The sequence below is a fragment of the Urocampus carinirostris genome, chromosome 11, assembly GCF_059441175.1.
Source record: "Urocampus carinirostris isolate Australia breed hairy pipefish chromosome 11, RoL_Ucar_1.0, whole genome shotgun sequence".
Classification (NCBI taxonomy): Eukaryota; Metazoa; Chordata; class Actinopteri; order Syngnathiformes; family Syngnathidae; genus Urocampus; species Urocampus carinirostris.
Genome location: NC_142359.1, coordinates 29,034,877 through 29,060,145, shown reverse-complemented (window position 1 = coordinate 29,060,145; position 25,269 = coordinate 29,034,877). Strand labels below are relative to the sequence as shown.

The window sequence follows — 25,269 nt, the reverse complement described above, 5'->3', positions numbered from 1 at the left end:
TAATGGGATTTTTTTTTCTTTCTTGACACAGCATGTCTCTGCGGGAATGCCCACAAAGCATACCCAGCTTCAAATGTTATCCTAAAGCAGAGGTTCTAAACCACATAATGACTACATGTATAGTTGTCATGTTATGAAGACTAAGTAGTTTTCTTTTACCAGGAAAAAAATTATGACCTTTGTGAGAACAAAAACGTAGTCTGTCATTAAGAAAGCTTACAAGGCGCAACCTTGGGAGAACAAGACACATTTTTACAACGTGAAGTAATGATATTACAATATAAAAGACAAAAGACCATCTCATTCTAACCGGACAATTTGTAAAATACATCTTTAGCCTATACTTGTAATATTGCCTTTTAGAATTAGAATTGTCTCTATTGGCATAGTCATCAAATTATTTACAACAACATTAGACGTGGCACTACAAGATATGAGGAAAAGGGGAAAAAAAATTTTTTTTAAAAAGAATGTTAAGATGAAAAGGCAAATATTTAGGAGATACTGGCATGAGTGCATCTGAAGAATAGTGCAATAAAAAGTAGTAGCAACATATTTCCAAAATAGGAGCAGTAAGACATGAACACTCGTTTTCCTATATAAAGTAGAGGCAAGATATATATTTTTGCAGTCTTGTGTGCTTGTTTAGGGTAGTGATGGCCCTTGGGAAGAATTTGTTCCTTTTAGTGATATTGCTCTGCAGTATGGGGTATCTTGGGATGTACTTTCAATAAATACACGAGATATGTTTTTTTCTTCAGAAATTCACATTGTTAACTGTTAAAAATGCAAATACAAGAACCAAACAAATACATTTTAAATAACTAAAATCCACATTTTCAATGAGTCAATGGGATTTAACAGCCTAAACGTGATGTATAAAGCTCATTATGAAAAAGTATTAAGCAACTCCCAGAAACCCTTTTTTTAAGTGTATAAATTAGGAGGAACTTATATTTTTTTACAAACAAAATCAATTTAAAAAAAACACTGTGAAAAGGGATTTAAAAAAAACTAAAATGTCCAAAAATAATAAATAAATAAAAAATGATTAAGAAATGTTTTCACGATTGTTTACATTGTGTACATCTCATAGAAAAAATATGTATATACATTCTGTCACGGTTGCCCATTGCCCTCACTTGGCCCCGCCCGTTTGGCGCCAGCTGCGGCTTGTTGCCTGATTGGCTTTCCCCCTATTTAAGCTCAGTGCTCCCACTCACCCCTTGTCAGTCCATCAACAAACCTCAGCACCCACAAGACGTGTGTTTTGACCGGTATCGATCCCGTCTATCTCGTCTTGTTTGATATCTGCATCCAGTCCCCAGTATCCGGTATTGATCCTTTCTGTCTAATCCTGTCTGATATCTGACTCCAGTATCTGGTATTGATCCTGTCTGTCCCGTCCTGTCCGGTATCAATCCCATCTGTCCAGTATCTGCTCGTGTATCTGGTATCAATCCTGTCTGTCCCGTCCTGTCCGGTATGCAGATACAGAGGAGGCATGCAATTTTTTCCCATGGCAGAGGGCAAGAGTGAGACTGAGGATTCTGGTTTGGTGTACATCGAGTTTCCAAACAATAGATTTAGTTGTAATTAGACGTAAATTTGGGCCCAAAACATCCAGACCAACCGACCCAAGGGTAATCAAGCCTGAACCAGCCCGAGCCCGCCAAGTTAACTTGGTTTGAGAGACCGAGCCTAAAGCAAACTTGAATTTTCACATTTTATTTGTGAGGACTCGAGAGGAGGAGGAGGAGGGGTGCGAACGGAATCCATTGCGGACTATCCTTCACAAAGAAAAAAAAGAAGAAGAACATTGATGGGTGGATGATGAAAAAAAAAAGTCAGCGAGAGAGTAGCCCCATCCAAACCAGAACGTAATGTTTTACCCAATCCAAATTTCAGGCTGAGCTCGAGCTGGGCTCTGGCTCGGGCATAAAGCCACAATGTGTTACATTTGACCACTGGAGGGCATTGTGTTGTCTGGTACGAGGGCCAGTAATACACTACACAGCTTGGTGGCAGGATGCTTGATAAACATGGTGCCAATCTATGTGAGGATTCCAGGGTGTAAAAGAATGACAAATTTCTCGACCAATGATTTTTTTTTTAATAAAATTAAGATTGATAGTAAGATATTCATTTATTTTTGCCTAGTATTCGAATCAATGGTTTTGTTTTTTTACTGGATGAAAGTTTTTTGTACGCACTGTCCCTTAAAGGTTATACCGTTAGTTGTAATATTAGCAAGTGACAGCAAGTAAGCCATCCAGTATTATATTTCGCATTGCAAAGACAAGTTCTCATACTGGTGGATAACTTTTCTGTTCTAAGCCTTGATGTATGCTTTTATTCAAAAAGAGTGGCACATAGACTTAATTTATGTTATTAGTAAAACAAGCAAACGATTTTTTAGGCTGCAGTTTGTATATTGCTCATTTTCTCTGACAATCAATTAATGAATGAGAGGAAAGTTCATCAATTTGTAAAACTGACTACAGTACTCCTGCCCAGACGCAAACCTCACAGCACGTCACTGATCGTCATTCATTCCAATGAGAACAGATAATTTGCATTCCAGGTGAGTTTAGGGAAACACATTAAAAAACATTCCAAAATTTCGTTAGTATTTCAAATTGTATTGCACAACTATCTGGAAATTATGCTGCTTGAGAGGGTGGGAAGAAATTCCACTTGAAAAGACAGAGCGTTGCCCCTGCAAAATAGTATTGCCCTTTACACATTGGTTAACTGTTGTTAAAAGTGTCGATAAAAATTGTACAAACCTCATATTGTTAGAATATGATATAATGATATTGTTAATGTATTTAATTACTGTTAAAAGTGTCGATAAAACCTCATATTGATAGAATATGATATAATGAAATAATGAATGTGTTTAATTGCTGTTAAAAATGTCGACAAAAAATTTTCAAACCTCATACTGTTAGAAAATGATGTAATGAAATTGTGAATATGTTTAATTGCTGTTAAAGGTGTCGAAAAAAAAATTGTTCAAACCTCACATTGTTTATTTACTGTTAAAAGTGTCAATAAAATTGTTCTAACTAAACTATCTGGAAATGAACTAGAAATTGTGTCATTTCTATGTGTCAGACATCCAGTTTAAAAAAAACAGGCTAAATGTAAATAAACGCATCAACAAACCAAGAAGGGCTGCACTTCCGGGCAAAGAAAACCCCTCCCCTGAAATAAATGAGTAAATAAATCGTAGGTTTCCGATGGGACTTGTTTTTGGTTTGAACAAATTTATTGACACTAATATTAAAATAAAACAATCATGACAATCACAACAGCAATCAAGCACATTCATAATATTATGTTCCAATATGATGTTATTACCAGCAAACACATAGTGAGGATTTGAAAAACCCTTCTCGAAAATCCTATTAGCAATCAAACATATTCACAATTTCATTAAATGACATCTTTGTTAGTGTCAATAGATCACCAACAACAGAAAACAATTATGACCAACACAACAGCAATCATGCATATTCACAATATTATATTCCAATATGACGATTTTAACAACAAACACAATGTGAGGTTTGAACAACCTTTCTCGAAAAACTCAATAGCAATCAAGCATATTCACAATTTCATTATATAACATCTTTGTTAGTGTCAATAGATCCGTCCAGGCCAAAGTTGATTGTCCTCGGTCTGAAAAAATCCACCGACTCCAACAGCAGCAAAAACAAAACCGACATCAATTAAACAATTTCAGAGTTATTTTCTTTCAACAGTAGTTAACCAGCGTGTAAAAGGCAATACTATTGTGCAAGGGCGTAGCTCTGCCATCCCACCCTCCCAAACAGCACTCTTACAGTCCTCTTTTTGGGTCTTCTCCAGGCCGTTGCTGCCGGGACTCCCACAGTGTAGCTTCCGCTGCTGTCGGGACTCCCACAGTGGGTCCTCTCAGGCCGTTGCTGCCGGGACTTCCACAGTATATCCCCCGTTGCTGCCGGGACTCCCACAGTGTAGTTCCGGTTCCCATCTCTGGGTGGGTGCAGACGAGTCTTCTTTAACCAGCGCAGACTGCGGTGGAATCACCAAGCGTAGGCGGCGGAATACGCCAGGACGTGGACAAACCCAATGACGCAAACAGTTTACTCAACGTGGGACGGGATAATACTTGTGCGTAAAAGCGCACTGACACGCTTCAAACTTCCACACATGACGTGACGGCATCTTTTTTCCCCTCTGGCGCATCTCTACTTTCTTCAACAATGTCATATCGGCTCTTACTTTTACTTTCGTTCGTTCTCAGCGAGGAGGCGGTAAGTAGAACGTTGAAATTAAAGTAACACGCGAAAGTTTAGTGATGAACTGTGCAATCTGTTTTCAGTGTGCGCACGAAACCGTTATCACCGGGAACTCCTTTGCAAAGAGTCAAAAAGGTAAAGCGTTTCGGGTCCTGAGATACAAGCTTTTCAACTGCAGTATCTTGACATTGCGCGCACCAGTGTCATTGCTCGTGTCGGTGTCAGATGCCGTTGGATATGTGCATATTGAAGTGTACTACAGGGTTCCATTAGTGCCAAAATACTGTCTATCCTGCCGTCTGCGCGTGTGACGTAAATGGCTGTGTACATGTCCAACGTGGGGCGGCACGGCGGCGCAGTGGTTAGCGCGTGTGCAGCACAGTTCTAAGGTCTTGGGAACCTCCTGTGTGGGTTCAAATTAGAGCTAAGATTCATGGCCCGAGCCCGAACCCGAGGCAATTTCGGGCCGGGTCGGGCCTGAAATGTCAGTCATACGGTCGGGTCGGGTCGGGTCGGGTCGGGTTCGGTCCTGCTTTTTTTTTTTTTTTTTTTTTTTTTTTTTTTTTTAATAATTATAAATATATGTTCATTAAAAATATATACTTAAACTATGTATGGATACTAGACCAAGGAATACTTGTTATAAAATAAATAATTTGGATAAAACGGAGAAGGAGCTGTAATTGCTTTTAACGGAGCCAGAGCATGCTCTGTGCACGTGACGTGACGTGAATGCTGTCCTCTTAATAATCTTCCCCTCCGCAAATTCGCGTGATTTTGGCCTGGTATCCCCGATATGGAGTCGGACCAACAAGAAGTTAAGGATAAACTCAAGAGAGGAGAACTGACGAGGAAAACGCACTCTGGTAAGAGTTTTAATAAGCGTTTTATATAGAATACGATCAGGGGGGGATTTGCATAGGAGTCGGAAAAGGGCACAACACGTCAACACCCCCTCAATGATAGTGCCGCGCTAAAATCTTAAGGACGTACTACTACTGCTGCTGTGGATTATGGCCCAATGATCAAGTCGTCAAAATGACGGACGCCCTTAAATGTTTTTGCTACCTCAAAAAAAAAAAAAACGTCAATGACAGATTGTCGCTTAATGTAACATCTGCAGTGCAGACACAGAAATATAAAAGATGTAAATGTTTATACAGTTTTATTTAACTTAGGCCTGTGGTTTTACAAACTGTGTTCTTCAGTGGAGGAGCTTGCTCTGTCCACTCCACGCATCGGCCCGGTATTGCAGTACCTCCGGGAACGGTGCATTCGCAATGATCGCAACAAGGCTATAGGGCTAGGACCTTAGCTTAGCCTTTTGGCTGAGAGTAAGTGTCCCGGCTCCTAGGCTTTGTAGCGTATAATGAACTGACCGATAACGGATAATGGATAACGAATAACGAAGATAGATCAATAACCCTTAAAAACCCCAAACCCCTAGATGTTGTAACAAAAGGCAGAGTTTAATTTGTTATCATAAATCACCCCTCCTTATAAATAAAATATGTAATTTCGGGCCCCCTCGGGCCGGGCCAGCAAATCCAGTTAATTAGTCGGGCTCGGTCCGGGTCGGGTTTAATACCCCTCGGGCCTGCGTCGGGCTCGGGTGCTTTTTTTGGGCCCGATCTTACCTCTAGTTCAAATCCAGCTACCGGACTTCCTGTGCGGAATTTGTATGTTCTCCCGGTGCTTGATATATATATATATATATATATATATATATATATATATATATATATATATATGTAACGGGTGTAATAATAATTTACAAAATAATTTTTGTTTTATTGAAATTCCTGCTGAAATATGTGTATAGTTTTTGGTAAATGTCCTGCAATGCAATGATGAGTCCAACAGTGCCATCTGCTGGTATGGGGTGGGGTTTGGTTTTGGCTTCTGACATGTGACCGGGAGGCGGGGTTTGCTGGCAGTTTCCTCCGGGCACTCCGGTTTCCTCCCACATTCCAAAGACATGCATTTCAGGTGGATTGGCCGGTCCAAATTGTCCCTAGGTGTGAATAAGCGAGCGAGTTGTCTGTCCCTGTGTGCTCTGCGATTGGCTGGCAACCAGTTCAGAGTGTCCCCTGCCTACTGCCTGATGAATGCTGGGATGGGCTCCAGCACCCCCACGACCCTACTGAGGATAAGCGGTGCAGCTAATGAGATAAGATTAGATGTCCAACGTGACGTCATAAATGTTCACATAAACAGATAATTTTACTTGTTTTTACTTTTGAAACGTACCATGCTGAAGTTTTGTCCTGAACTAAAATATCTCAGCAGAAATAGAAGTGTTTTATTCTCGCCTGAATTTTGTCCCGCAATCACATGCCTGTTGAAGAGTGTAGCATGGACATTCTGTAGCTTGGAAACTGCTGGGACAATAGCATAAAGCCTTATCTTGTCCCACATCCAATTTGATCACAATCGGAAAAACTGAACATTGTGTTTTACACATTTTTCTAGAGTTATGTCTCGGCGTTTCCAAAAGTGACCAGTTTACAGCTCTAAAACCTCTGCAATCTTGTATTTTATTTTGGCCATTTTTAGACATTGTAAAAGTTGTAAATGTTTGACTTCTCTTTCCACAAATCACTCGTTGTGCACACTTGCGTGTGACAATTGTGCATAAAATGGCTTACAAGTTGCAATTCACTGTAGATATGAAATGAAATGAAATGAAATGAAATGAAATGATCTGCATTTATATAGCGCTTTTCAAGTCAAGACTTCCCAAAGCGCTTTACATTGTGCTTCACATTTCCCAATAGCGGCCGTGCAGCCATGTAAGGCGCTAACCTGCTTATTGGGGGTATTAGGGGTTCAGTGTCTTACCCAAGGACACTTCGACATCTAACACGGAGGAGGCGGGATTCGAACTGCGATCTCTTGATCCCAAGACGAGCGCTCTACCTCCTGAGCCACTGCAAAATTATGTTGGGAATTTAAATGGCTAACAAATGTGTCGATCATCATTTGAAACGGTCGAACGATACTGGCTGATGATAATTAGAGCCAAAGTTATGCATGTCGTTTTTTTCCGTTATTCCTTATTTTTATACAGTTCAATTTTAAGCTATCTTGGATTACAGACCACGAAAAAAATCTTGCAAGTGGTCGTAAGTGGTGTCAGTTGAACGGTCAGAAGCTCACGGCCATATTAGGAATCATTTTACAGTCTGTTCACTGTTAAAGGGGTATTATTGAGGGAAACAGACCAACTACAACAAGGATGGTCAAATGATGCAGGATTGCTTTAAAGGATTTTTAAAAAAAAAATCAGTCTGTATTATCATGTGCTTTGGAGTCAATATTTTACATGGTTGGTTTCACTGGACTGTTGCACATGTAACAAGACAATGTTTGTGGAGAATCGTTTAAACAGTGAAATAAATTCTAAGAAAAATTTTGGGTGAGTTAAACAGGCTTTTTAATTTTCGGGGACCTTGTTTTAGACTGATCGTGATGTTTCTGTGATGAGTATATTTCTAAAGGGTCGTTATATCTTGAATCCTTACAGTTTTGGCTTTCCAATGATATGTGACATATTTCAGTGAGTGTTGAGATCTTGAATACATTAAGGGGCTCAATCTGTTTTTTCTTTACTGAAATCCCTTGCTATTTCGTGGTTTTACTTAGTAGCCTCAGTGCGTCGCGTGTTGAAAAATATTCCGCGATCTATTATCCTCACTCGCAAGTTGCATTTTTGTTGGGCCTTGCGACTGTTTTTGCCATTCTGTCAACCAAAAAGTCAGCTGCACTCATGCGTTCGCAAACGGTTATCTTCAATCGTATATTATTTGAGCCTGATGGGTTTTTTCTTTTTCAGTTCCGTCCACCTTAAAGGGACAGTATGTATATTTAGTGCCTCGTAGTGGAAGAAAAAACTTTTATACAGTAAAAAAAAAACATTGATTTGAATACTAGGCAAAAATACATGAATTATCAGACTATTGTTATTTTTCATAAAAAACAATAAGTCTAGAAATTTGTATTGCTTTTACATTGTGGAATCCGCACTTAGGTCGCTGCCATGTTTGTCTGCCGTCTTGTTGCATGCTGTGGCATTGGTTGGGGTTCACATTAAACAACAGTGCCATCTAGTGTTTAAATATTACACACTGGGGCTTTAAAGTGGACAGCACTCGTGTGGCCATGTTCTATTATTCTCACTGACATATTGCTGCGAGTTGGGACACTAGAGAGCCCTTGTCTGTAGTATTTGTTTTCCTGTTACTGTATTTGGTCCTAATATGAACTGCCCTCATGCAGCAGCGATCCATTATCCCCAATCCTATATTGCTGTGACCGGCAGTATTCACTTTTGTCAGGCGTGCCACTCTGGCCTGCCTGAAATTAAATATACAGTTTTGGCTACGGTCGATTATTCCTGGTCGATTATGGTGAGAACATAGGCTGGCAAAGCACTTTTTGTGCCCGGCCTCCCATTTTCGTTCTTTTTACCTAAATCAACAGCACCCTTGTGGATGTAATCCATTATTCCCAGCCGACCATTGCTGCGAGTAGGGGTCGGCAGAGCCCATGTTTGTGGATTTTTACATAATGGAGTTAAGGTCCCCACTAACCGCAATAAACAACAGTAAATTACAGTATTGCTAGCAGGACCATTTGTTGTCCACAATAGGATTGTGGAGAGCGAAACGTTCAAACCTTTATTTTCCCCCACTAACAGTTTTCACCACATCTGGCAAAGAATGTGTCCTTCCATTTCGCCAGGGTGGAAGAATTCATCACCACTGTATCACAGCCATCGCCTCCAGACCATGGTGAGATCAATGAAAATAATAGTCAGGAAGAGTCTTTACGCACATGTTGTAAATTTCTCAGGGAAAGTAACATTGTATGCTTATTTTTTCCCTATCTTATCCTAGGTGCTCTCTTACGTCCAATTTCGACCGGGACCGGAAATGGGGCTTCTGTGTGCATGACCGACGACATCCTATTGGTTAGCAATATCATTAACATAAGCATAATATACAGTGAACCCTTGCTATTACACGGATCACTTTTCACAGATTTGAATTGTGTTCTGTGTTTTCATTGGTTGAACAAACTTTCCGTTTCTTCTCTACCTGTGCATTAATAAACTGTGCAGTTTAATATGTGAACATTTATAAAACAGCTTACCATATTCTTTGCTTTCAATTTATATTAGAATACAATATGACATTAATCTGACCTGATGTTGAAATTGCAAAGGGAATTTGACATATAGCTGGGGAAAGAAACCCAGAGTAATGCATGACTCATGTGTTCCAAACCCCTAGTACGTCAGATAAAAACATTTAAAAGACAAACTGGTATATAATAAGTACCGGTACTGCTTTTTGTTTGATAAATGTGTATATGTTTATATATCATTATTCATAAATCTACATGTAACAGAAAAATGAAATTTTATTAGCCCTTGATGTGACATGTCTTGAGCTGATTAAGTGGCATTAGCGGTTGGATGCAGAGGGGAGTAGAGACGGCGACGGTGAATTAAAAATGAAACTTGATTTAAAATTTCCACCTGCGATGATTGTCATACCCTTAGAAGATTTACTTTCTTTAATTACCTCCTTACTCCTAATTGTCCCAATCATTGATTAGTTACAACCATGCAACTCGGAGAGGTAGCAATTTCTGTGCCTTCTTTGTATTTTATCGCAAGCTACGTTACCCCTGTTATCATGCTTTGCTTCTTTCTTGAGCATCACTGCAAGCCTTGGGACCTATAGAAGACCACGAGATTCTTAGTTAAATGAAGAGAAAGGTATTGTGGGAGTTAGTACAGCCAATAGCAAATTGCTATGACGCAAACCAATAGCAGATCAGCATGTTATACAACTTGGACAAAGGCAGACATGCCTTTTAGTAATTCATCATACCCATGAAAAACCTAAAAGTTTGGATATGGTAAGCAGGATTGGGTAGGGTTACTTTAACTTGATTACTTTCAATTACTTTTGGATTACTCCAATACCAAACATGCTAATAAAAGACAAATGAAACTAAATATGAATAAAATTACTAAATTTTGTGCAGGCTTGGGGAGTAACGAAATACATGGAATGGCAAAAATGAGGTTGGCAAGCTGTTTGGATTTATTTTCATTTTGTTCCTGTCACATTTTATGTTAGTTTTGCCGGAGATCAAAGAGATCAAAGCCAGGAGAGAAAGCTTACCACGTGTTGTGAGTCATAATTGTATTTATTTTTAGTTTCTTTTGTCTTTTATTAACATATTTGGTATTGGAGTAATCCAAAAGTAATTGAAAGTAATCAAGTTAAAGTAACCCTACCCAACCCTGATGGTAAGTTATGGAAAACAATTTTGTTGTTGATGTTGTATATTGGGAAAAAATCCATAAGAGGGGTCAAAAAAGACATCTCTATGATTTAGAAGAACCGCCGTGATCCTTCTAGGCATACTTCTCTTCTGTTTTGTCTTGTTTTGTGTTTTGATCTGGAGAAATGCTGGCCCAGTCCATCATCTTTACCTTTAGCCCGTTGAGAAAAGCCGTGGTCATCTTGGAGGTGTGTTTAGGGTCATTGTCATGCTGGAACACTGCTCTGCGATCAAGTAATCATTCTCTGCTCGATTATTTCACGGTACATCCTTAAGTTCATGTTTCCCTTAAGGAAATGCAACTCCAATTCCAGTTACACTCATAGAGTGCCAAACCATGACATTCCCAACACCATGCACACCACCACGACACAAACATTTTTGTACTCGTCACATGGTTGCCGTCACACATGCTTCACACCAGTTGAGCCAAATAAATTATTAATCGTCTCATCAGACGAGAGGATATTTCTCCAGTAAGCTATGACCTGTGTTGACATTTCCTCAGCAAACTTTTGGCATGCTTTTTTGTAGAAAGCCCCCAGAAGAGGCTTCTTTCTGGGGTGATAGTCATAATGACCAATTTGATGAAATATGTGGTGTATAGTTTGAGAACTGTGGAACCTCTACATACAAAAGTTTCAGGTTACAAAGTACCTAAATGGGAACATATTGCCTCTAGTTACAAAGACGATTCAGGATACAAAGTTAAAAAGACAGTACAGTACGCACTGCTATTTGCCTCTCCCAGAGTTCTACTTGGCAACTGGTGCTTATGCATAAATCCAGGCATGCTTTTCCTTTCCCCTTCCCACTCTACAAAGAGCTATCATTCACAATGGACCCCACGAAAGACATGCAGAAAAGTGAAATTCATAAATAGACTGGACTTACAGGCTGACCCCCCACCTCTTCAATCTCGGCAGGAGTGACAGCACTCCTGCGCCTATCTTTCTAAGATAGCGTGTGGATGTGACGCTGTGGACGTTCACTCAGCTTCTTTTGACATCCAACACGAGCCCTGTTGTGAGTGCATCTTGATATATTTTTTTAAAACGCTGGAAGATCTTGGCCACTGTATTGAAGCTCAACTTAAGGGAGTTGGCAATCATCTTGTAGCCTTGTCCATCCTTATGTGGTGCCACAAGTCTTTTTATTTTAAAGTCCCGAGAGAGTTCCTTGCCATGCTGTGATATCGTGGGAGTTTTAGTGACTAGTATTACAGAGCGTGAGAGCTGTACAACAAATTGAACACACCTGCTCCCTATTCACACATGAGACCAAGTAAGAGTGGCAAGCAACATGGTATTTTGGAGGAAAATGACAAGCAGTGCTTTGTTTAGCCACTTCAGGGTGTAGTTAGTGTCTTCTAGGTGTACTCACTTTTGTTGCCAGGGGTTTAGCTATTGATGGATATATTTTGATTTTATTCTGAGGGGAAAAATACATTCAGTCTCTTTTGTAAGCTTTATACTGACTTATTTTCATTGTCTTAAAGTGACATGTCTTCGATGTTGTTCAATTAGACATTATAATTGAATCCCTGCAGAAATGTGAGGGGTGTACTCACTTTTGTAATATGCTGTAATTTAATGATAATCGTCAAAATAACAAAAAGGTATCTCCTTGATGGATTTTGCCCATCTAAGTACTGTTTGGAACATAACCCCCGCGATCATCAAGGGTTCACTGTAAAACGATAGCAATTTTGGACTCAACTGAAATTTTGATCAGAAATGTTAATATTTACTTTTAAATTGTCTGCACTTTTATAAATGTGAAATTTTCTGCAGTATCTGTCCAGACATCAAGAAGGATCACCAATCCGTGTCAGGGGAATCCATGCCAAAATAGTGGCGCCTGCACACCTATCGGAAAAGGCCCCTCATTCGAGTGCTCTTGCCCTGATGGCTTTTCCGGAAGTCTGTGCGAGCGCAGTGAGTATGCCACCTGTGGGAAGGACAAACTCCATACTTAGGATAGTATAAACATGTCATAACATAGATTCATTTAAATTCTGGCTACCCAAGTTTAAACGTCAAACATTTATGAATGAATACAGGTACTGCAAGAAAAAAAAAATAGTTTCACTGGTAGATTATTTGGCTCAGTTTAGTCGCATTTATCCTATTTTACTACGTTTATTTATTTTTCTAGGGAAATAAACAAGGAAATCCTTAAAGGTAGCTAAATAATGTGATATAGCAGAGGTAAAAATGTTGCAATTGTTTTTTAAATTTCTTTTATTTAAAAATTCCCTCAAAATTGGATAAATAATCTCATAGAGAAGAGGTAAAAAACATTGATATTTTTGTACATTTATCTTATTTTACCAACTTTTATCTTTAAATGATTTTAAAGAAACATTAAACAGTGCACATAAAATCATGTTTTCAGGTCAAATTATCTAGTTATAGAGGCATTATATTTTTTTCATTTTTTTAGTATACATTTTTTTGTTTGGCTATTTTAAATAATTTGCAACATTTTAACAATTATGGATGGAAAATAATGAAAATAAAAGAGGGAATATAACCTGCGTTGTCGTAAAATATTTTACCTGAAAGCATAATGTTAAAAAAATCCCGCTTAAGAGAGCTTAAAATTGGAAATTAAATTAACGGAAATGATCTGCATTTATATTACGCTTTTTAAGTCAATGAAGACTTCCCAAAGCGCTCTACAATGTGCTTCACATTTACCCATTCACACACACTAACACCAATGGTGGCCATGCAGCCATGCAAGGTGCCAACCTGCTTATTGGGGGCATTAGGTGTTCAGTGTCTTGCCCAAGGACACTTCGACATGTAACACGGCGGAGCCAGGATCCTAGTTAGGGTTTAGGGGGGGTAAGAGTTTATGAATAGGGTGGTTAGGAATTAGAGGGTGAGGTTTGGAGGGTTAGTGGTTAGGGTTAAGGGTTAGTGTTAGGGGTCAGGTTTTAGGTTAGGGTTAGAGAGTTAGGGGGATGGGTTATGATTAGAGGGTTAGTAATTTGTGGGAATTGTTAGAGAGTTAGTGTTAGAGGTTAGGTTTTAGGGTTGGGTTAGATGGTTCAGGGGTAGGGTTAAGGTTAGTGGGGTAGGGTTTTGGGATCAGGATAAAGGGTTAATTTTAGGGTTAGGTTTTGGGATAGAGGGTTAGGGTTTAGGCTTCGGAGTTTGGTGTTAGGTTTTAGAGTTGAGTCAGAGGTTTGGGGTTTGGACTGGAGTTTGGGGCTGGACTGGAGTTTTACGGTTGGACCTAGCACTAGAGGGTAATGGGTTAGGTTAGGTTTAGGGGGTTGGTGGTTCGTTTTTACATATTAGGCGGAAACAAAGGAAAAAAGAAGAGCTTCCACGCATTGCACAAAATTTGTTTTCTTTGCCACCGCCCTCAGCAATATTTGACCGAGGATATTGCATAGCGGCCAAACAAATTTTAAAATGCACATTTTTCAACCAGCAATGCCACAAAGTACGAAGTGCCAGGAATTTAATTATTTGAAAAAAGTCCAGAACTGCACAATCAGGTTTCTTTTGTTTCATTGACCTTTGTTGCCTCTGTTCTCCCCCTGATTGTTAGAAAAGTGCTACGAAACCATACACCTGCACCATTATAATGCTGGCGAGTCTTGGGGTCGCATTCATCTCCGAAATGTGGAACAGTGCACGTGCGTCGAAGGCACAATCCAGTGCCAGCGAGCCCGCTACATGCGTAAGACTCACGAGACACTACTGTCTTGTTTGCTTTCGTTACCGACGGTAACACATATTCAAATTAAAAATACTAGCCTAGATATTAAACAGGCCCCACACCCTTCCTTTGATCCCAATGGAAGACAGATTATATGACTCACTGTGACTCAGGAATGGTATTTTTGGACACACCCGCAGGTTTATTAGATGGGGGGTAGGGGGGGGGGGGGGACATTTCATGGGTATTTGCAGCAGAAAGGAGAGAAACCACACAGGTGCTTTTACGCTCCCTCGAGCAAAACTGATCTTGTCCTGGGTAAAATAGAAGCCTGATTAAAGCTACAAACATCTTTGAACAGGTCTTTGATGCTATATTTGATCGCTATGCTTTCAAAATATCTACTGTAACGTGTACACTGAAAAGATTTAAATCTTACACCATTAAAAGAAGAATTCGCTTGTTTTGAGTAACATTTTATGACCTTTTATGACATGTTAGAATAAGTATATACTTAGAATGAAAAAAATGGTTTTAATGAGCAGATATGAAATAGAAACACTACATTCTTACCCATTTTTGTCACTTTATGTAACATGTTTTTGGTCATTTATAATATTCTACGTTGCTTCTCAAACAAAAGAAGTTAAATATATACTTAATATAGGCAAAAGTGCCATATTGAGCAGATGTACACTGATTAGAAATGAATATTTTCTTCATTGTAATTTTCTTGTTTTACTTAAATTTATATAAGTGCAACATCTAGCAAATTTAGAATACAAACAGATATTAATTACTACCCTAATAGTATTTTAGGTAACATTTTGTTTCTCTTTATAATAGTATATCTTGTTTCTTGAATAACATAAAGAAAGATTACACCTAAAATGAGCAAAACTGTCTTAACTAGCAGATGTACACTGAAAGAAAATAGATTTCTACCACTTAAGCAGATTTTTTTGACATCCTAAGTAACATTGAATATTTTATTTTGGTATTTTACGTTGTCTCTTGAAAAAAATAAAGAATATTGAGACTTAGAATTAGCAAAGCTGTCTTATTTAGCCTAACTATACTGCAAAAATTACATTTCTAACCCATTAACAGTTTTTTTTCTCATTTTAGGACATTTTACATTTTTTGTCAAATAAAATAAAGAAGAATTACTCTGAAAATTTGTCAAACTGTCTTATCTAGCAGTTCTACATTGCAAAAAAAGTAATTAAGTAATTTCCTCATGAGCATTTTTTGGTGTAATTTTAATGAACATTATTTCTCATTTTTTAATAATATATATTGCTTCCAAACCAAAAAAATATCCTTTTGCTATTTTACCTTGTTTCTCAAATACATTTGAACAATTTTTACTCAGATTAGCAAAACAGCAGCAAAAGAGGAAGACCATTGAATAAATAGTAATATAAAAATAACTATAGCGTAGTTTTACAAGGTATATTTTGGTGGGGATACTGATGGTCATCATCTTATATTCTTTATCTTCTATCATGAGAATGACATCACAAATTTATGCAAACAGAATGCCGCTCCAACCCTTGTCAGAATGACGGAACATGTCGGATGATCATCGCCACAGGCAAGAAAGTTTGTAACTGCAAACACGGCTACAGCGGAGCAAACTGTAGCCTTAGTAAGTAGAACTCAATCTTTAATCTTTTAAGATAGACTCTGCAAGCCAAAATGACAATTATGTTTGAAAATATGGCAGGGGGAAACAACTCTATTTTCCAGACTGTAAGCCGCAACTAAAAAATCCTGCATTGGCCAGAAATTGGAGCCGGTGCACCTTATATTCCAGAAAATACTGGTGGATATGATATAAAATGCATTTGGTATTTATTCACGTAACAGAACGCTGGTTGCAACGCTGGTGAAAGCATTAAATCCTAACCACTAGACAGACCAGTGATATAGATGAGATATGAAAAGGCCTTAGCTTTTATCTCATTATCACACTATTTTTACCCACAGTACCAGATGTGTATGTTAGAGAATTGAGAACTTGGAAATTCGTCCTGAAAGATATCAATAAGTAGTCCGATTCATCACTAGATACACCAAAGAGTTGTTTTCCATGTCGTACTTTTTTGGCGTTTTTTCATAACTTTCTGGACAACATTCTGTTTTCTCTCTTTTCCAACATTTATCTCTGGCACCGTGAATAAAAAGGGTGTGATATTATGATAAAATTGAATACATTTTTATATGTGATCAGCTATTTTCGTCAGCGACATTTCTTGATTGATCGATCGTTGCACTAACAAATACCATAAGTGTTTAAAGTGTCCAACGTTACACGAATATAAACACTGATAAATAGGGCAGCTCCAACTGTAGTTTCAGTTCCATGCGCCTCGTAAAAATATATGACAAAAGACTATTGTGGGATGTGCCTTGAAATCCAGTGCACATTAAATGAAATAAAGTATATTTTCCTTCCTAAACAGAGCCAGAAAGCGAGTGCTACATCAGTCGGGGTAGGACATACCGAGGCTTGGCGTCCACAACGGCATCTGGTGCCCGCTGCCTGCCTTGGAACTCGGGGCTTCTATTTGATGAGCTCCATGTCGGCACTGTGGAGGCCGCGCCCCTAAAAGGCCTCGGAGAGCATTCCTACTGCAGGTGTGTATGTTGAGTCCGTTCTGAAGTAGCATCCTACTAATGGGCATGATTATTGCAAAGATTCAAAAAATGACTACCGATTTTCTTGACTATAAGGCGCACCTAAAAAACACAATTTGCCAAGTAATTCGAAAGTTCGCCTTATACCCCGGTGCGCCGCATATACCGCAGAATACGGTGGATACGTTGAATCCTCCTGTGTGGAGTTTTCATGTTCATTCTGTGCTTGCGTGGGTTTCTTCTGGGCACTCTGGTTTTCTCCCACATTCCAAAAACATGCATGTCAGGTTAATTGGCCTGTCCAAATTGTCCCTCTGTCTGTCTCTGTGTGCCCTGCGACTGGCTGGAAACCAGTTTAGCGTGTTCCCTACCCAGTGCCCGAAGATAGCTGGGATGGGCTCCAGCAACCCCGCGACCCTACTCAGGATAAGCGGATAACGGATGGATGGATGGACGGCGGCCGCGATTGAAAATGCATACAGTAATTATAGGTATGCGTTACCATACAGGCTTTTACTGTACATTACTGTATTGATCAAACTGACAAACATCGCTGACTTAAATTGCAAAACATTGTATGCAACGGGAATCGAACCCAAGTGAGAGCGCTGACACTTAACACTTGACGACCAGTGGTACAAATGATGCACTATGTTTACTCGCGTACCAGGAAAACTGATATGCATAGCACATTCCGATATGTTAAACAGTCTCTCCACTTCTCACCAACGAATATTAAAGAATGGAGAAAACAAAGTATTTAAAAAAAATACTATACAAGCTAATTTATGTATGTATACATATTGAACCAAGAGGTTATTGACGCAATAGTTTTTAACCTATCAGAATGCACTATGCTAATATGAGTTGCTGGCACTGTAAAAATAGTGTGGTGATGGGATAAGTTCTTATGCATTTTTTTGTATTTAATCCATGCAACTAGTGGTCTAGTGGTAAAATGTCATCGTTCTCATCACCACTCTTCGAGATTGAATCCCGTTGAATACAATGTTTTGCGATTTTGGTCAGCAACATTGATCAACTGGTCAATCATTGCATCATTGCATTAATATATGCCCTAAGTGTATATAGAGTCCATCGGTTATACACGAACACACACACATTTGCTTTTGCTCAATTTGATGCGCCTTACATTTCGGTGAGCCTTTCGTATGAAACACATACAACAAAAAAACAGTTTTTGAGGGGGTGCGCCTTTATAGTGCAGAAAATACGGTATATGGATGACTTAGAAGCAATAACAGGCTCACATTAATAACAGCATATACTGTACATGTGTTATAGTTCTTATTACATGAATGTAATGAAGATTTAGATGATGTATTTGATAAGCAAAATTCATTTATTCTCTGAGCCACTTGTTCTAATTATTCCTGTAGGCCAAGTGGAGCGTAAGCCAACAATCAAGTGTCAAATGAGTGGGAAGAACTTTTATTTGGGTGCTGTGATCCATTGGTCCGAAACCGTTTCTCTACCATGGACCTGTTCATTGTCAAACAGTATTTTCACAGCCAAGCCCAAAGATGGCATTAAACGTTTTTCTAAAATAATAATAGTAATAATAATAACAACATTTATAGCATTTGTAATCACATATCTAATAATAATGAGAATAAATCAACTGTGTATTCATGTGTAACATTTAGATGTCATTGTAACCTAACACCATAATCACATTCATTCATTTTCAAAATAGAATGAGAACATGCTTGTGTGTGCAGGAATCCTGATGGAGACAAGATGCCATGGTGCTACACTCTGAGCAAGGGCGCCATCTCCTGGGAGTACTGTGCAGTGCCACCCTGCAAGATGCCAGTTTGTAAGAATGCATTCTACATAATCTTAGAAAATACAAATCATTTTCTACCCTTTCTAGTACGGAAATAATAACATTTCTTTCTAAAGCGTCTTCCCGCAGAATGAATATGTTCAACGCACTACCCGAATTGGATGAGTCAGACCGCGTAGTGTCACACAAAAAGCCGGTGTGCGGGACAAAACACAAGAAGAGGGTGCACGTTGCCCGAGCAAGGATAATGGGAGGAACCTCTGCATTGCCCGGAAGTCACCCGTGGATGGCGGCCATTTACATCGGACAGTCCGACTTCTGCGCGGGGACCATGATCGCCTCTTGTTGGGTCCTCTCGGCGGCGCACTGCTTCTTCCGCAAGTAGGTATATTTACTGTAATCCCTTTTTTATAGGCGAGTGAATGGGGACAAGAACCACCCACTATGTGCAAAAAGCCGCAAAGTAAACTTCTTCCCTGTGTGTGCTCTGCCGAACTCCCTATGCAGCAAAAGTCGACGGGGCACAATGGATTGTGGCCGAATGGGTGCCATTCATTTTAAGCAAAATGAACGTAAAAAATAGTCTCCATAAATGACACTAATTGCTCTCCTGTTCCCCGCTCTCAGCAATAGTTGTCAGCTGGCACTGGATCACGACCAAAACAAATAATTTTAGGCCGTTTACGAGGCCACACTTCAGTGGCCCGATGGAAAAATGTTGACCCCTGACGACTCCTACTCACAGCAATAGGCGATCAGTGATAATACATCAAAGCCAGCGATGCATTTTATTCTAGGTTGGCAAGAACGGCACACCTCTGGACAATTGTGCCTTCTGCCACTCCCCGCTTGCAATATGGTAATGGGAATAGTGGATCGCGGCCTTATGGGTGCAGTTCACTTTCGGTAGGAATACAGTGATGATGATAAAAGAGGCGCTATTTCCGACAAACACTCGCACTGCTGGTCTTGCCTTGCAATGATATACAATCAGGAATAATGCATAGCACCTGGACAAGTGTTGTCCACTTTTAGGTGGACAGAACAGAAAAAAAGAGCTGCCAGGCCTGACAAAAATGTGGGAATGATAGATTGCGTATTATTTTTCAACCTATGATTCACTGAGGCCGTTAAGTACAAAGTAGTGAGGGAAAACCGTGATAATACAAAGTATTTCAAACTATTAGATATCTGTTGAGATGTAAATATCACAGAAAGTACTTGATTAAGGCAAAATATTCTTCCAAATCTAAATGAGATTATTCCAACGCATGTGGATTATGCACACAAATGTTTAACATGCACACTGCCTGAAATGTGGCAGAAGCATATGTTGGGTAACAGTCTACAGCAGATTGCTGTTTTTTTTCTTTTTATATACTAATTAAATAACTAAAAAGCGAGCTCTGTTGTGGGCACAGAGCTGGACAGCCTGACAACTGTAGCTGAGAGACGGGCACTGAAAAAGCTGCAGTCAATCATGGACAATTCATCACATCCACTACACAGCATCATCTCCAAACAGAAGAGCAGCTTCAGCGACAGACTGCTGTCACAGTCTTGTTCCACGGACAGACTGTGACATGAGGCTCTTTAATTCCACCCGGGGGAGTAAAATCCCACATTAAACCACACCCCCACATTGCATATTACCCTATAATCTTCATCCTAATTCCTACACACACAGGATTGTTGTCATTTATTTCTGACGTGTGATCATTTTTTTTCTACTCAGCCCCCTGATCTCGCAGATACGCGTTGTACTTGGCCAGCACCACTTCAATGTCAGCGGTCCTGACACGCGAACCTTCGGAGTGGACAAGTACATCTTTCCCAAACTGTTTTCCGTCTTCAACCCCACGCTCCACGACATTGGTAACCACTTGCTGATGATTCACGAAAACTACAATGACCTCATGCCGTTCGTCACTTAGCAGCTGTGTCCCTAAGCGCCCCCACCCCTTGTCAAACAAACCCAAAAAGATTTACCGTTTGTTTCTGTTTTGCTTGACCTCCCAAATGGGCCAGTTCTTATTAAACTGAAGAAGCAGGACGGCCGCTGTGTGAAACGGACGCCATTCATCAGGCCAATCTGTTTACCCGAAAAAGGCGTGGCATTCCCGGACCACTACTGCTGCTCCATCAGTGGCTGGGGACACATGCATGAGAGTGAGTGATTACATAGATCTGAAAATGATATACACTACCGTCCTTATTTTTCCAATGAAGAAAACATGAAAAGTGTCAGAAATGCACTTATTAATTTTAGCTGCAAATGTTTGTTTTTAATTGAAAATTCTAATTCTGGGTATACAGGCCCATTTCCATGAACTAGCATTCCAGCGTTGTAATAGTACATTGTTTTACCTAATTGCTTTAGAAAGCTAAAGGATAAAACCATTGCGCGATGATACTAGCACAGCTGAAAACAGTTAAGCTGGTGGATATCTAAAACTGACCTTCCTATGAGGTAGGCAAATATCTGGAGCGTCACATTTGTGGGTGTGATTAAACTTTCAAAATTACCAGAACATTTTCTTGTGAACCTCGACCGTCAATTTTGTTTTGAGAGAAATTGCCAAGAACTGAAGATCTTCTACAACAGTGTGTACTACTCCCTTTGGTGAACAGCACAAACAGAATCTAATGAAAGTAGAGTGAAAAATGGGAGTTGCAACCAAGCAAGAGGACAAGTATGTTAGAGTCTCTAGTTCAGGGATCTTCAACCTTTTTAAAGCTGAGAGCTATTTCTTGTTACTAGTTTGCGCAAACGGCACGCAGTTTAATATGCATTTCTAGAATAACAACATATGAATTATTGCGCTATTACGGTAAAGACCTTGTGTAAAATGATCACGCAAACATTGAGTTATTTTCTTTTGCTAAAAAAAAAATAATGTGCATCATACATGTTCGAGTAGGCCTCTGAGATATTAGATAGAAGACTTGAGCTGATCCGTGACCTCTTTTGCTCAAAATCTTCCTATCTAGAAGCATTCTTGCACACATTATGAAGCCCAAACCAATTAAGACCATTGGGTCTTACATTGGCACAGGGGTGGGCTTGAGCACAACAACCACCCCTGCACTGTGGGTGGGTGGGTATAAGACTAGGGACTGTTTTAAATAAGACAGACTTCTTCCGCATCATGCTGAAAAAGGCTCCACAGCTGTAGATTCAGTCTTCCTGGCATCCAGTGAATAGTTCAAAGATAGTTTGCAGTCTCCTGGTTCTTTTTTCGAATATAGCAAATATTTAAGATAAATTGACTTTACTGGGGTTTATTAATAAATGTCCTTTTATCCATTATCTGCACCGCTTATCATGAGTAGGGTTGCGGGGGTGCTGGAGCCCATCCCAGCTATCTTTGGGCAGTGGGCAGGGGACACACTGAACTGGAAGCCAGCCAGTCGCAGGGCACACAGGGACAAACAATGCACTCGCTCATTCACACCTAGGAACAATATGGACCTGACATGCATGTTTTCTGGAATGTGGGAGAGAACCGGAAGGCCCGAGGAAACCCTCGCAAGCACGGGGAAAACCTGCAAACTCCACACAGGAGGGTTCGATCCCATGACCTCAGAACTGTGCCGCGGACGTGCTAACTACTCAGCTGCTGTGCCGCCCTTACTAATAAATATGATACTTAAATAATGTTGTCCCTTTTTCTTTTACAGAAGCAGATGGTTATTCCAGCCTGCAGGAGGCTGGAGTGAGGCTGATGAACCATGACACCTGCAGGAAGCCAGAAGTGTATGGCAGCCATGTTACCAATGACATGATATGTGCTGGCCTCAATGGCTGTGTGGATGCCTGCCAGGTAATAAAATTAATGACATCTTTAAATCAGAGTTTGTTTTATGTTTTAAGAGGAAACAAAATATAAATGATAAAGATTAATAATTAGCATTGTTTTACAATTATGGACCTACATTATTTCTGCATACTTGTCAACCGGTGCGTTTATCTGTACAAAGTTTGTTTTTTTGGCACAATTTAAGACGTGTACGGTATTTACATTAAATATTCCTAAAATAAATACACATCAATTAAATAGAAACTAGCCCCACGGTGCTGAGGTTCAGGGTTCAAGTCCAGCTACCACAGCCTCCCTGTGTGGAGTTTGCATGTTCTGCATGTGCTTGTTTGGGTTTCCTCCGTGCACTCCGGTTTCCTCCCACATTCCATAATCATCCATGTCAGGTTAATTGGCTGTTCCAAATTGTCCCTAGGTGTGAATGAGCGAGTAAGTTGTCCGTCTCTGTGTGCCCTGCAACTGGCTGGAAACCATTTCAGGGTGTCCCCTGCCCACTGCCCGAAGATAGCTGGGATGGGCCCCCAGCACCCCCGCGACCCTACTGAGGATAAGCGGTGCATATAATGGATGGATGGATGTAACAAAAAAACAGGCCTACTCAGAATTTCAGAAACAGCATTTTTTCCCAGTGATTTAGTATTCTGAAGTGTCACACGCGTATCATAATTCCTTGCGGCCCCATAATTCCTTGGGGCCGCTGAAAGTCCATTTGAGGTCCAACTCATCTTTAAAGATGGTGCCCAGAGGTAATATCAGGACTATAGAATTCAGCAAAACCCAATACAGGACCGCAAATTAACTTGATTTGCAGCACTGAGTCCGAAGCAAACTTGAAATTACGTATTTTATTTGTGAGGACTTGGGAGGAGGAGAGGTGATTTATGATTACACAAGAAATCATTTTTTAACAAAATATAAAAGAAACAAGAATGTATACAAATTTCTATCTTTTATATTTCGGTGTCTGCTTTAACCAACGATTTTCCATCATTTTCTTAAAGAATTTACGGGAAAACTTTAAGGCTGTCTGTCATTTTGATGGGTTGAAAACTGGGCCATAAAAATAGCAGCAGTACGTCCTCAAGAATCTAGCACGACATTTTAAGAAAGAGAGCAGTAGAGGGATAAAGAAAAACAATGACCAGTGGATAAGACAGAGACAAGAAGGATCTTTGTATTCACATTGCAAGAGTTTAGTACAGTATTCACAGATTTTGTTAGTATACATTTGAACAAAAATATTTTTTCAAATAAAAGTCCACGAGAGATAAGCCCAGCCTGACCCGAACCTAATGATTGACGATTTAGGTTTTTCTCAGACTTGGGCTTGGTTTTAAGATCTTACTTCTTGTATATAATAGTTTTTTTATGCATTTTAACACTTGTGCGACGTAAAAGAAATCTGTACGGAAAAATGTACATTTGCAAGTATCAAAAAATGGCAACACGTTTGTCACAATAGCCTCCATTTGTTACCTTATTTTGTCACACACTAGCAATGGGTCGTTTGCAATCTAAATGGCTCTGAGATCCGGCTCCTCATTGATGTGCAGCCCTTTGAGTCTCTCTCAATCTTTCTTTTCTCACAATCTCTCTCTCTCTCTCTCTCTCTCTCTCTCTCTCTCTCTCTCTCTAGTTCGTGACTGGTCAATATGAGTGGTGTCATCTCTGTGTCTGCCTGCTTTGCATGCTGAGTCAAGGAGAGAGGAGCATCAGCTTTGAGTTAAAAAACACGACAAATTTGGACAAATTTTAATGATATTATGGCTCCAAAACAGAGTGCATTGTCTCAGTGGCGGAAGAAACCGTATCAGTCCCTCAAAGTTGAGGCTCTTTCTAGATACTGATCTTTTCTTTTTTGTTGTAGACATTTTTATTCATATTTTTTTACGTGTTTTTCAGGTTTTCTGTGTCTAAATTGGTTAAAATTGAAAAGTAAATAGGTTTTTTGTTGCATTTTATAGTTTCTTAATCACATTGGAGAGCTAAAAGTATTAGTTTATGTTTTGTTGTTTACCATTTGAAAAAAAAGATATGGTCGGCAGGTATGTTTCTGTCTGTAATGCATCAACGGCATGTATTTTTTTGCAGGGGGATTCCGGGGGCCCGCTGGCCTGTGCAAAAGATGACGTCAACTTCCTGTATGGGATCATCAGTTGGGGGGAAGGCTGCGGTCGTTCAGGAAAGCCGGGCGTTTATACTAAAGTGGCCAACTATATGGAATGGATCAATTCTGTGATCAGACGGAAACCCAAAATAACGTGAAAAGACATTTGGGATTAGTATCAAAATATTATTTGTTTGTTTTGCCCTTGACTGCCGATGACCTTTCTCCAACTGTGAAAAGATGAAATACTGAATACAAACAAATCATACAGTAAACAGTTACCACATCCGTTTTAAAATGACCTCTTTGTGTGCATACTCGCCAACACTACCGCTCTAAAGATTTTCTCCACCTTAAAAACACCTACCAATTTAAGTAATGTTAAATTTATATATATATATATATATATATATATATATATATATATATATATATATATATATACAGGGTTGGGTAGGGATACTTTAACTTAATTACTTTCAATTACTTTTGGATTACTCCAATACCAATTTTTGCTAATAAAAGACAAAAGAAACTAAATATGAATAAAACTATGAC

At 39.5% G+C, this 25,269-nt stretch overlaps 1 protein-coding gene across 2 annotated transcripts; it reads left to right on the top strand.

Annotated features, from left to right (window-relative positions):
• Nucleotides 1-4,057: 4,057 nt before the first annotated feature.
• hgfac (HGF activator) lies at nucleotides 4,058-25,030 on the top strand. Of its 2 annotated transcripts, XM_088347572.1 has the most exons (14): nucleotides 4,058-4,307; nucleotides 4,376-4,427; nucleotides 8,992-9,085; nucleotides 9,191-9,264; nucleotides 12,446-12,589; nucleotides 14,220-14,351; nucleotides 15,871-15,981; nucleotides 16,799-16,973; nucleotides 18,716-18,813; nucleotides 18,900-19,164; nucleotides 20,519-20,658; nucleotides 20,812-20,952; nucleotides 22,465-22,607; nucleotides 24,696-25,027. In XM_088347572.1, exons 1-14 carry the CDS (start codon nucleotides 4,257-4,259, stop codon nucleotides 24,867-24,869), a joined length of 1,794 nt encoding a protein of 597 aa, XP_088203698.1. In that variant the 5' UTR covers nucleotides 4,058-4,256; the 3' UTR covers nucleotides 24,870-25,027. The 2 variants fall into 2 exon arrangements, with proteins under 2 accessions (XP_088203698.1, XP_088203699.1); XM_088347573.1 differs by lacking the exon at nucleotides 14,220-14,351 and having other exon boundaries at nucleotides 24,696-25,030.
• The last annotated feature ends 239 nt before the right edge of the window (nucleotides 25,031-25,269 follow it).

Excerpts from the sequence above, each read along its gene's own strand:
- hgfac (XM_088347572.1), top strand. The coding sequence starts at position 4,257 with ATGTCATATCGGCTCTTACTTTTACTTTCGTTCGTTCTCAGCGAGGAG. Across the intron at positions 9,265-12,445 it reads TGACCGACGACATCCTATTG|TATCTGTCCAGACATCAAGA; the intron begins GTTAGCAATATC and ends AATTTTCTGCAG. Across the intron at positions 22,608-24,695 it reads GCTGTGTGGATGCCTGCCAG|GGGGATTCCGGGGGCCCGCT; the intron begins GTAATAAAATTA and ends ATTTTTTTGCAG.